This window comes from Psammomys obesus, unplaced genomic scaffold, assembly GCF_907164565.1.
Source record: "Psammomys obesus unplaced genomic scaffold, mPsaObe1.curated_primary_1811, whole genome shotgun sequence".
NCBI lineage: Eukaryota > Metazoa > Chordata > Mammalia > Rodentia > Muridae > Psammomys > Psammomys obesus.
In genome coordinates, this window is record NW_026586589.1 from 6696310 (window position 1) to 6708517 (window position 12208).

Here is a 12208-nt window from a genome sequence, read left to right on the forward strand (position 1 = left end):
CTGTGGTGAAACACCATGACCCAAAGGAAGTTGAAGAAAGGGTTTATTTGGCTTCCACTTCCATCTTTGTAGTCCAACATTAAAGAAAATCAGGACGGGAACCTGGAAGCAGGAGGAACCTGAATACAGAAGTCATGAGGAATGCTGCTTACTGGCTTGTTCCCCATGGCTTGCTCAGCCTGCTTTCTTATAGAACCCTTGACCACCAGCCCAAGAATGGACCCACCCACAATGGGCTGAGTAACCTTTTATTAATCACTAAGTGTATAACATACCAAAGTGTCTGCTGGCCTCTTGGCTCACTAAGTAGCTGCTCCTCTCAACAATTCTCACCCTGCCCGATACCTTAAACCTTTCCAGCCCAGGAGGACTTTATCAGATGATTCGAGTTTGTGTCACGTTGACATAAAACTAGACAAAACTAGCCAACACAAGCTGGGCAGCATGGGGGCACACGCCTTTAATGCCAGCACAAGGAAGGCAGGGACAGGCCAATCTCTGTGAGTTGAAGGCCAGTATGAGCAACATAGTGAGTTCCAGGACAATCAGGGCAATATAGAGAGATGTTTCCTCAAGACAAAAACATCCCCCCCACAAAAATCTCAAACCTCACAAACAAACAAACAAACAAACAAACACAAAAACTAAAACTATCCAGCATAGGTAGAACTTTGAAATGTGTCAAACAGGTACTTACTTGTAATACTGAAGGAGCCTGGAGGCCTGAATAAGCTTTGATATGCCGATAGGCGCTACAAGTAGCCACAGGTCCCTTTTGCTTGCCTAGGGGTAAGGGAAATGACTCCTTTTGGTAGAGGGTGTCAAGTTCCAAAGGGACAAATAGACAAATATGGTGTCTATTAGCATACCAATGTGTCCGCTGGCCTCTTGGCTCACTCAGGACCTGTTCCTCTCAGCACTTCTTACCCTGCCCTCTACCCTAAACCTCTCCAGCCCAGGTGCTTCACTGCTCTTACCCTGGCTTCTCTTTCCCATATAACCCCGTCATTTTGGCCATTTTCTCTCAGTTTCTCTTCCCCTCCCTTCTCTTCCTCTCTCACTTCTCCCACCTCTTATGGCCAGAACCAGTTTGGACTCTTCCAGATGCCCCTGGCTGTTCTCTCCCTCATTTATCTACAATAAAATTCTTCTGGTCCCTCAACCATACCTTGGAGCAGTCATGTCCTCATTTCATTCAGAGGGGAACTGGCTTCACAAGTTCCTGAAGAATGCTGGCTTTTGTCTAGCCACCAGAGATCCTCCTACAGTCCAGGGTAAGACTATTCCTGGACGTTTGGATTGCCTTTTGGAGACCTCGGAATTGGAGTTTCCTTTGGAACTAACACATTGCTTTGTTTTTTTCTTGAGCCTTTATTCTCACTGAGAATTTCATTTTTTAAATCCTCAATTTCTCTTTTACAGCCTCCCACTTCTCAGTTGTTGTCAGTCCTTGGCTGCAACTTCTAAAAAGAGTCCCTCCAAACTCTGATCATCTCTCCTGTCCCTATTGCTTTTTCCTTCTGCAAGTCAGTATCTCTTTCTGAGCAGGTCTTGGGGCTTTTCCATTCTCCATTATTTCTCCAAGCTGTATATTACTTAAACTTTTCTGAGCAGGAGTAAATGAGCATCTACTCCCACAGACAGAACCCCAATGACAGACTAGAGTGAACCATGCTAGTTTCCTTACAGAGCATGTGTGAGTGCAGACAGCCCTCTGTAAACAGCCCCAGCATGGATGATGACTCCCAGAGCTGCACAGGAGTCTCTGCTTCAGCTGCCTTCCCACCCTCTATCCTCCTGCACCATCTGAAGCCACACAGCAATTGACCTGAGATCAACACTGACTGCCTTATGATTCTGACAACAGCAATATGTTATTCCTCTAATTCTTTAACCTCTCTTTGCTATGAATTAAAGGAATGTTTCAAATGATGATGATCATCATCTCTCTTTCTGTGTATATATGTGTGTGTGTATGTATGTATGTGTGTTTGTGTGTGTGTGTGAGAGAGAGAGAGAGAGAGCGAGCGAGCATATGGCGCTGGGGTCTTCAGCATTTTCTTTCCTAGAGAGGATTGCCAGTATAGGGTGCTTACCCTGGAACTACTAGGTATATGAGCATCTGGAAGCTTTATGCATAAGTTGAATGGTGCACTCTACTGTGTTTTTCATTTTCCTTTTTTAACATTTAGAATCCTTATTTCAAATTTTCATTTAACTTAAACTTAATTATTTTTTAAATATTGCAAAAAAAAAATCACATACCTAAATTAACCAAACCCAAAGACTATACTCTATGCAATATAAAATTTTCTGTGTTTTTCTGTGGAAGGTCTGTTATCAGAGTCTTAGAGTGAAAGGTTTCACTCTGGGAGCCCCTGTAGGTTAAGATTATCCACCATCCCCATGTGCCAATCAAAGAGAAGAGTGAAAGACAACAGAAGTCTTTCTATGTAGCCAGTGTAGCCATTGCTGAAAAGAACAGATTCAGTACCCCCAAATTTGTTTTTAAGGGGCTGATAGTGTTAATCCTGATATTTGCCAGAGAAAAAACAGTTCCATAAATTTGAAACAAATTTAAAACAAGCTTTAATTAAATACTGACCAGGATGGGTTTTGGTCAAGACTACTCCCTGGGATTCCCAGCTGAGTGACACATGTTGTGGGGTCTATTTAAGGACAAACCCATATGGCCATTCTGTTTTCCCATGTGGCTTTGTTATTTTCCAAGAACTACAACTCCCAGCATTCTAGTAAGTTACCTGATCATTGGGCAGGTGGGGCTTAAAAGCTGACTTTTCACTTTAAAATTTTGTAGAAAGGAGATCCAAAGGTGTGATGTACCTGCAGACAAAGCATGTGACCTTGCACAGGCTGAGTCTGAGTGCTTACTGTCTCAGCTCTGGCTCTGCAGGGCTCTGCTGAAGGTTGCACTGCCCAAGAGGAGCAGGGCACTTACCACAGAACAGTGACTACTGCTCCAGGATACAACCTTAGCATGAAGGCTAATCGCCTGTGAAGGGAGGTGGGTGATGACCTGTCCTGCAGACCTCACTGTTGCTGCCGGTTTCAGTTCCTGGTTATCACTCAGCCCTGACCCAGAGTCCAGGGAACATGACTCAGGAGGAAAAGGCAAGGAAGCAGAGCCAGAGGCACAACGGGAGGAGCAGAGCTAGGCCCTGGCTCATGCTCTTCTTCAGGCCCAGAGCTTTCTTTACGTGGAGAATACTTTAGACTCAATAAAGGCCACCCAGCCTAAGCTTGCGGCTCAGTGACCTGGAGCACACATGTATTCTGGGTGCCTGACTTTTTTTTTTAATACTAGTTTGCTTATGTTTTCTGATTTGGTGGGGTTTTTTAATGGGATTTCTGTGTGAGCTAATGTTTGTGTCCCTGCATCTATTTTTCTTGCTTTCTCTCTCTCTCTCTCTCTCTCTCTCTTTCCTGTCTGTTTTACCTAGTCCAACAAAAATCAAAGGAACTTTAAGAAAAAAGTTGGGTTTTTTTGTTTTGTTTTTTTTAAGGTTACAGATGTGATCTAGTGTCTAGTAGTTCTTACGGTTTTTGTTTGTTTGAGACAAACCTCATTATGTCACTCTGGCCAGCTTGAAACTCACTATGTAGACCAGGCTGGCCTCAAGTTCAGCCTGCTTCTCCCTCCATATATATATGCATGCCATGCATATACTTGATTTCTGGTGGATATATTCATAGAATGACTGCACCATAATTTCCTAGGTAAATATTTTCAAAATATGATCTTTACAAACAGTGCTGGATGAGTTCCAGATCCATCAAGGCTACACAGAGAAACTTTTTCTTGAAAATAAAAAATAAATGACTAATATAAATAAAACCAGTGCTGGAATGAACATCTTTATTTCCAAAGCCTCCTCGCTTTGTAGAATGTGCTCATTGGTTAGGTTGCCCTTTGGATGTATGTATTATAGTGAATATATGAAATGGAAACCCTGTACAGGTCTAAAGGCCTATGAGCCTGTCATCTCTCTTGAATTGGGACAGATGTTTGATTATTCCTCAGCAACACCAATTTAAGGTGAAAATGTTCTTGTGTCTGACAGCATTTTTCTTCTCACTAGCTTCCACTGCATTTCCAGAGGCTTGGACATCTAGTGGCTATGATGGCACTGCTGTGTGGGGACCCACAGAAGGAGGTGGCTGTGGAGGCTGCAGAGGGAATACACTACCTGCTTCATATCACTGTGAAACTGAAGTGTAAGACATTATGAAATGCAGGTGTAATCTAATCTCTAGCGTAGCCATAGGCACCAGCCTCCTCCTGCCCAACTTCCCATGGTCTAAAAATATGTTCATTAGCAATTCCTAGAGAGAAAGGTACATGGTCCATGGGTAGAGAGGATTCATTGGTGGCTGTGGTGGTTTGGACTATGACTCCCATAGGCTCATATATTTGAATGTTTTGTCACCAGTCAGTGTTTCCATTTGAGGAGGTTTAGAAGGTGTGGCCTTGTTGGAGGATTGGTTTTGAGGTTTCTAGTCTTTCTCTCTTAGTATATGGATTAAGATGTAGTTCTTAGCTGCTTCTTCAGCACCATGCCTCCATGCTCTCTGCCATGATAATGAACTAAGCCACTGAAACTGTAAGCAAGTCCCCCAGTTAAATGCTTTTCATTACAAGAGTTGCCTTGGTCTTACTGTGTCTTAATAGTAACCCAACAGTGACTGAGACACTGACTTCAACCATAACACTGGCATGAACCCTCTCATTGCTCACTATCTCCATGGCTGTGGAGTAACCAGACATGTGGCTATAAAAACAAACTGGAATGATTGGTTTGGTCAAAAGTGGGAGAGGTCCTTGCCATCATTTGGGGCTCCCTATTTTATTTATCCCATAACTATTTATTTAGAGCTGATTGGGATTCAGTAATGTGCTGGGTTTTTGTTTTTTATTTTATGCGCATTACTGTGAAGGTGTCAGATCCCTTGGAATTGGTGTTACAGACAGTTGTGAGGCACCATGTGGGTGCTGGGAATTGAACCCGGGTCTTTTGGAAGAGCACACAGTGCTCTTAACCACTGAGCCATCTCTCCAACCCGTGCTGGCTTGTTTTATGTTAACTGACACAAGCTAAAGTCATCTGAGAGGAGGGAACCTAAATTGAGAAAATGCCTCCATAAGATTGGGCAGTAGGCAAGCTTGTAGGGCATTTCTTAATTAGTGATTGAGGTGGCCAGGCCCCGCCCATTGTGGGTGGTGCCATCCCTGGGCTATTGGAAAGCAGACTGAGCAAGCCATGAGGAGCAAGCCAGTAAACAGTACCCATTCATGGCCTCTGCACCAGCTCCTGGCTCCAGTTCCTGCCCTGGGTGAGTTCTTGTCCTGACTTTCTTCAGTGACAAGCAGTGAGTGATATGGAAGTGTAAGCTAAATAAACCCCCTTTCTGTATAAGTTTCTTTGTTCATGGTGTTTATTACAACAGTAGAAACTGCAACTAGAGTACAAAGCCCTAAATCTTTATATCACAGTCTAGTGGGGAATCCTAGAGCCAACAGATAAGCACCATTAGCAGTAATATGAGGGGAAATTACAGAAACATGAGTAAGAGTCAGATTAGTTGTGGAATTCAGAAAAGGCTTTCTGAGCCTTTCCCAGCAATCGGGAGACAGAGACAGGCAGATCTTTGTGAGGCCATCCTAGTCTACACAGACAGAGAGTTCCAAGACAGCTAAAGCTATTACACAGAGAAACCCTGTCTCTAAAAACAAACAAACAAAAACAAACAGAAAAAAACAATAACAACAAAAAGGCTTTCTGAAAATGATGTGAAGAATGAAGAGCAATCAAGGAGGTGAACAGGTAAGAAAGGCAGGCAGAAGAAAAACAGCATAGCAAGGGCCCTCAGAGATAGATAGATAGATAGATAGATAGATAGATAGATAGATAGATAGATAGATAGATAGAGTATATATTGATAATAGCAGGGGCAAGAGGATAGCAAGCAAGGGAGAGAGATAGAGTAGAGGGGCAGGGGAAAACCTTGCTCTTATGAGTAGAATACACTGGTAATAGGGATGGAGGGAGCCTGCAGGGTCAGTATGGGCTTGGATATGGAGCTACAGTTATGTGTCAATGGAGAGCAATATACCCTTTCTGCCAGAGGTAAGGGAAACGACTCCTTTTAGCAGATGGGAACAAATTCTTAAGGAATACTGGCTTGGTTCAGTTTGATTTGGTTTTGGTTTTGGTTTTTTGGATTCAGGGTCTCACTGTGTAGCTCTGGCTGTCCTGGAACTCACTATGTAGACCAGGCTTGCCTAAAACTCATAGAGATCCCCCTGCCTCTGCCTCCCAAGTGCTGGGATTAAAAGCATGTGCCACTGTGCCCAGCTAGGAATGCTGGCTTTTTATCCAACCTGTAGTCTGATTTGAGCTCATTTCTGGATATTTGGACAGCCTGAGACCTAATAATTCAATTTTTGACTCATCAAATATTTACTGTGACCTATCCAGCAGTATGAAGTTACATTAAAACATGGGAAACAAGTTGGGCATGGTGGCACACATCTTTAATTCCAGCCCTCAGGAGGCAGAAGAAAGCTGATCTCTGTGACTTTGAGACCAGCCTGATCTATAATATTAAGTTCCAGGACAGCTAGGGTCATCTAGAGAGATCCTGTCTCAAAAGAACAAAACAACAACAAAAACAACACATGTAAGAAACAAGGCAGCATGAGGAGAGTAGGCAACTCAACAGTCAGCAGATTGGGGTGCATAGGAAGGTATGTGATCAGCAAGTTTTGTCAGTATTTAAACCTCACAGGACGCCTCAAAACTCCCCTCCTGTGGGGTAGCACTGTAGCCTTCTGATTGTGTACTCAGCAAATCACTCCAAATCTCAGCTTTTACAAAAAACCTTTTTCATTTCCCTTTGGCTGTTTGTATATATTGTTTACAAGGAAGAGGGTGGGACCTGCCTGCAGATTAGATTATTTCCTTGAAGTGAAAACCGGGGATTGAGTACACACCAGAGATCAGAAAGTTTTACAAAATGAGTAAGAAGGAAGTGAAGCAGAGCATAATAACAATCCACCTTCTTCTTAGCTATCACACAGGATGGAGACAGTGGCAAGAACTTGAGAGAAACTTTGAAAAAATGCAAGGAGCTGCTGGAGCACTATAGAGTCAAACGGTTCTACTGTTGTGCCTTCAGAATTGTCCAGGTAAATAGAGTGCTTAGATGCATCCAGACAGCATGAAGTGCTAGCAAGGAGGGGAAAAGCCAGAGTCATGTTTGTTCATGGAGATGGGAGATGGTATAAATCACATTGGAAAATTCTTTTTGTTTCGTTTCTTATAAAACAAACCACAGAGATTGTTTAGGAAATGTGCTCTGTAAATATTCTGGATTTACAAATAAAGTACCATATGCATGACTTTACACAATAGCTTTCTTTCTTTCTCCATGGTCCATGCTGTCCCTAGAGGTCATGTTGGTCTCTGTGATCTGTGCTGCTGCTCCAGGCTGTGTTGAGGTCCAAGGTTCATGTGGATGCCTATGGTCTGGGCTGCTGATGGAGGCCAGATTGATGCTGAGACCCATGCTTCTGCAGGAGGCTGGTAGAAGTCCATAGTCTGATACTACAGTGTCTGTTGTGTGGGTTGCTGCTGGGGGCCAAGCTGATGTGCTTGGCCTGTGCCTCCACCTGAGACCATTTGATGTCCATGGACCATGCTGCTGTTTAGGGCCATGTTGGAGGCCTGTGGTCATGCTGCAGCCAGGGGCTGTGTTGATGTCCATGGCCCATGTTCCCATTGAAGGCCATGCAGATGTTTGTAGCCTGTGCTGCCCCCTGAAGCCACGTGGATGTCAGTGGCCTGTGCTGCTGCTGAAGGCCATGTTGGCAGTCCACGGTCCTGCTGCAGCTGGTAGCCTCTGTTACCACCCAAGACAAGGCAGAATGTCCTCGGTTTGTGCCATTGCCTGAAGCCATGTTGACATCTGTGGTCTGTGCTTTGGCTAAGAGCCATACTGATGTCTGTAGTCTGAGCTGTGGTCAGAGACAATGTCGAGCTGATGGAGTCTGTGTGGTTATCCTTGATCTGTACTAACCCCTGAAGACATGTTGGTGTTCATGATCCAGACTACTGCTGGGAACCATATTGGTGTCTGTGGCCTGTGCACCTGAGTCCATGTTGATATCTGTGGCCTGTGCTGCCACTAAGGGCAGTAACATTGTCTGTGGCCCTTGCTGAGATAGAGAGCTGTGTTGTCTGTGGTCTGAACTGCTCTGTGGGCTGCGCTGATGCTAGAGGCTGTGTGGGTGTCCATGGTTCATGCTCCTGTGACCATAAAGGGCAAAGAAGCTACTTTTGTAGTGGTATTGATGTGTGCAGACTCACAGTTGAGAAAATGGGTCATAGAAGGCTTCTGTGACAAGCCCTAGCCCCAGCCCACTCTACCCCACAAAAAAGTAAAGCCTGAACAGGAAGCCATTGAAGAGAACTCTTAAAAAGTGTGATGAGGATGCTGGAGTGTGGCTCTTTATAATTGATGGCCTTTGGCTAGAGGTACAAGTGGGGAAAGGCTCAGTTTTCTTTAAGGAGCTGACCACTGGAAATTTGACTATGCTACAGTGATTATATGGGCAACACAAATTGGACTTGTGTTTCTTTTTGTTTGTTTTTTTCTTTCTTCTTTTTCTTGGGACAGGTCACAGGGTGGGGGACAGACCTGGGAGGACTGGGAAGTGAGTGCAATTAGGGTATATTATGTGAAATTCTCAAATAATCAATAAAAATATTATTTTGGGTTAAAAAAAGGAAAATCTCTCACAGATGTACCCAGCTGCATAGTTTTAGTTAATTCCAGATGTAGTCAAGTTGATAACAGAGACTCATAGCCACCACAGTAAATAAGCTAGTAATAGATAGCTTTCTCTCTCCCTCCCATTTGCTCCCTCTTGCTCTTCCCTCTCCCTCTCTCAATGCTGGAACACTGGGCTTCACACATCCTAGGCAAACACTGAGTTATAGTCCCAGCCCATACCATGTATCTTGAAAGTTCATTTTTTCTAAATCATTGCAGGTCTTTGAAGTTTTTCTTGATTCTCAAGAGCTTGGGCAGTTTATAATGACTACCTTGGACAGCCTGAAAAGCCTCCCACATCCCTGTATCCAGCAGACAGCAGGAGAGTTGTTGATAAGTTTGGTGAAGAGTGCAGAGGCTCGATTTGAGAAGGTAAAAACTCAGGGCCATTTTTTGGGTTTGAAATAGCAGCAAGCCCTGTCTCCATTCTGCATCTGGGGAGGTCCAGCCGCCATTCATGCTCAGCTGAAAACAGGCACTGGTGGGACCAGGACCAAAGCCTTCTGCCCACAAACATTCCTCCATTCAGTAAGCATGTACTCACCAGCCCCTATGCCAAACAATGAAATTTAAAGCTTAACGTGTGGGGATTGGGAAATAGCTCAGTGGTAAAGTGTTTGTTTTATAAACATGAGGACCTCTGTTCATATCCCTGCACTCATGTAAAACTTCAGGCATGGTCCATGGTCATGAGCATCCATGACTCTAGCGCAGAGAGACAGAACTAGGCAAATTCCTAGAGCTTGCTGGGCAGCGGGTCTAGCTGAAACAGTGAACTCAGGTTGATTGATTTTGATCGTGTCTCAAAAAAAAGAAGAAGAAGAAGAAAAGAAAAAAAAAGTTGGGGTTGATTAAGAAAAATGTCTTAGCCCGGCACAGTGGCACACACCTGTAATCCTAGCACTCAGGGAGGCAGATACAGGCAGATCTCTGTAAGTTTGAGGCAAGCCTAGTCTATAAAGGAAGTCCAGGACAGCCAAGACTACACAGAAAAAGCCTGTCTTGAAAAAAAAAAAAAAAAGACATCTTTGGGCCGGAGAAATAGATAGCTCAGCCATTAAAGGCTCACAACCAAAAATATTAGAAAGATATCTTTGACATCAATCTCTGGCCTCCACAAGTACACACACGGATATATGCTCACACTGATATATACACCTGAACCCCCCCCTTTGCCTCTCTGTCTCGTTGCCTCTCTCTCTGAGGTGTGCTCACCAAAGAACAGGATTTCTCTGGGAAGATGTAATTGATGAGTATGAGGTTGGAAATCAGTGCAAATTCTGGTTCTGATGAATTAAAGCTATCAAGTTAAGACAGAAGACAGCCAGAAGTGACTTTGGAAGGAGACAAGCTTTCCCCAATATCAAGAGAACTTACCTAAATATAGTTAAAACATAGACATCAAGAAGTAACAAAGCAGGGCTGGAGAGATGGCTCAGTGGTTAAGAGCACTTCCAAAGGTCGCAGGTTCGATTCCCAGCACCTATATGGTGGCTCACGACTGTCTATAATACCCATCCCAAGGCATCTGACACCTTAACACTAATGCACATAAAATAAAGTTAAATAAAAATGAAGATAAAAAAATAACAAAGGAAAGAAACAATTTTATCATCTAAAATATAAAAGGGCAGCACTGGGGTCCAGTGAGATAGCTCCATGAGTCAAAGTGATTGCTGCACAAGTCTGATGACCTGGGTTAAATCCCCGGATCTCAGGTGGGAAGAGAAGACAGTGCTGTCCTCTGACCTCCATGTGCACACACACGGCATGTGTGCAGTCTTCCACATGCAGCAATAGTAATTCTTTTTAACACAAGGACAGAGCTAAGTGTGCTGTTGAATGCCTATAATCTCAGCACTTAGAAGGCTAAGACAAGAAGATCAAGGGGGTGAGGCTGGCCAGGCTAGGCTACTAGGCAAAACTTTGTCACAAAAAAACATTTAATTAATCATCTATCTTAATTAAAGATAGAAGGATACAGAAGTAGCTAAAAGTGTAAGTATAGTTATTCCTGAGGAAGAAAGTGAGACTTGAAGAGCCACTGGCATTTTTTGTTTGTTTTTCTGTATAATCCTGGCTGTCCTAGACTCACTCTGTAGACTAGGCTGTCCTTGAACTCTCAGAGATTCAACTGCCTCTGCCTCCAGACTGCTGGATTGAAGGCCATGATTCCCAGTGCCCCTGGCATTTTAACCCTCTCCTTGTTTTCTTAAGAGTGAAAGTGAAGGGGCACTTGTCCATGTATAAAGTCCCCATTCAATCCACTGCACAACAATCTCAAAAAGAAAGGCCATTTTAAAATGATAAGAACCCATTTTTTTAAAACCTATGAAAATAGCAAAGACATTCAGGGGGTGGTGGCAAACTCATTCAATCAAAGCGCTAAGGAGCCAGAGGCAGGCAGATCTCCGAGTCTGAGGCTACCCTGTCTACAGAAAGGGTTCTAAGATGGCCAGGGATGCACAGAGAAACCCTGTATTAAAAACCAGAAAGTAAGAAAATAGCCAAAGATACAACAGGAGCACTTGAGGAGGGCAGTCAGATGGCTCCTGGATGGTTCAGGAGCCTTCAGTGGCCAGAAGGCCAACCTTGAGAAGCTTTTTCAGAAGATTGATCACATTATTTCATAATGATATATTTGCTAAAATGTTTATGTAACATATTCTTACCATAAAGTGATTCGACTGTATTAAATAATTACAAAAAATACACATTCTGAATGTATAGGAAAGCTGGACGCAGTATAGTTTCTATGCTGGGCTCACTGACTGACAGTGACAGCCAAGACCATGGTTTTCTTTATTTCTGTCCATGAGGTCGTGAGGCAGGCACAACTGAGACTTCATGAGCAGACAGAGAAGACAATCCAGAAAGACGATGCTTCCTTCTTGTCCCTTTATTGAAGGCAGAAAATCTCCCTTAGGCCCCCAGAAGGTTATCCTCTGTTTCTGTGGCTAGAATTATACCCCACCCCCATCCTTCAGCTACCTTCTGGCACCTGCTGGGAATGACAGCCATTTTATGCAGGGTGAATACTCAAGCAGAGGGGGAACTGGCCAAACCCCAGCTTCTGCTTCCCAAAAGACCTTGGAGGACGGTAGATGTGGGCTCCCTTGCCATAGCATGGCATTTATTAGCTTGTTAACATCACTTTGTAATCATTGATCAAAAATCAGAAAAAATACAGGAGTGGGGAAAAGTGTCTTCGTTTCTCAGGGACAACAGCTGGCGGCTCTCTTTACATCCTTCCAAATCTTTCCTTTCCTTCTTTCTTTTCTTCTTCCCCAGTGTTTTCTTTTTGTGGTGCTGTTTGAACCCAGGCCCTGTGCATGCCAAGCAAGCATTCTACACC

The 12208-nt window shown here is 43.7% G+C and overlaps 1 protein-coding gene across 1 annotated transcript in view; it reads left to right on the plus strand.

Annotated features, from left to right (window-relative positions):
- Window positions 1–12208, plus strand: part of Mroh8 (maestro heat like repeat family member 8) — a 62278-nt gene that overhangs the window by 22904 nt on the left and 27166 nt on the right. The window contains exons 9-11 of the mRNA XM_055602243.1: window positions 4101–4236; window positions 7089–7207; window positions 9073–9225. Coding sequence (XP_055458218.1) covers window positions 4101–4236; window positions 7089–7207; window positions 9073–9225 — 408 coding nt within the window. The remainder of the gene's footprint in view (window positions 1–4100; window positions 4237–7088; window positions 7208–9072; window positions 9226–12208) is intronic.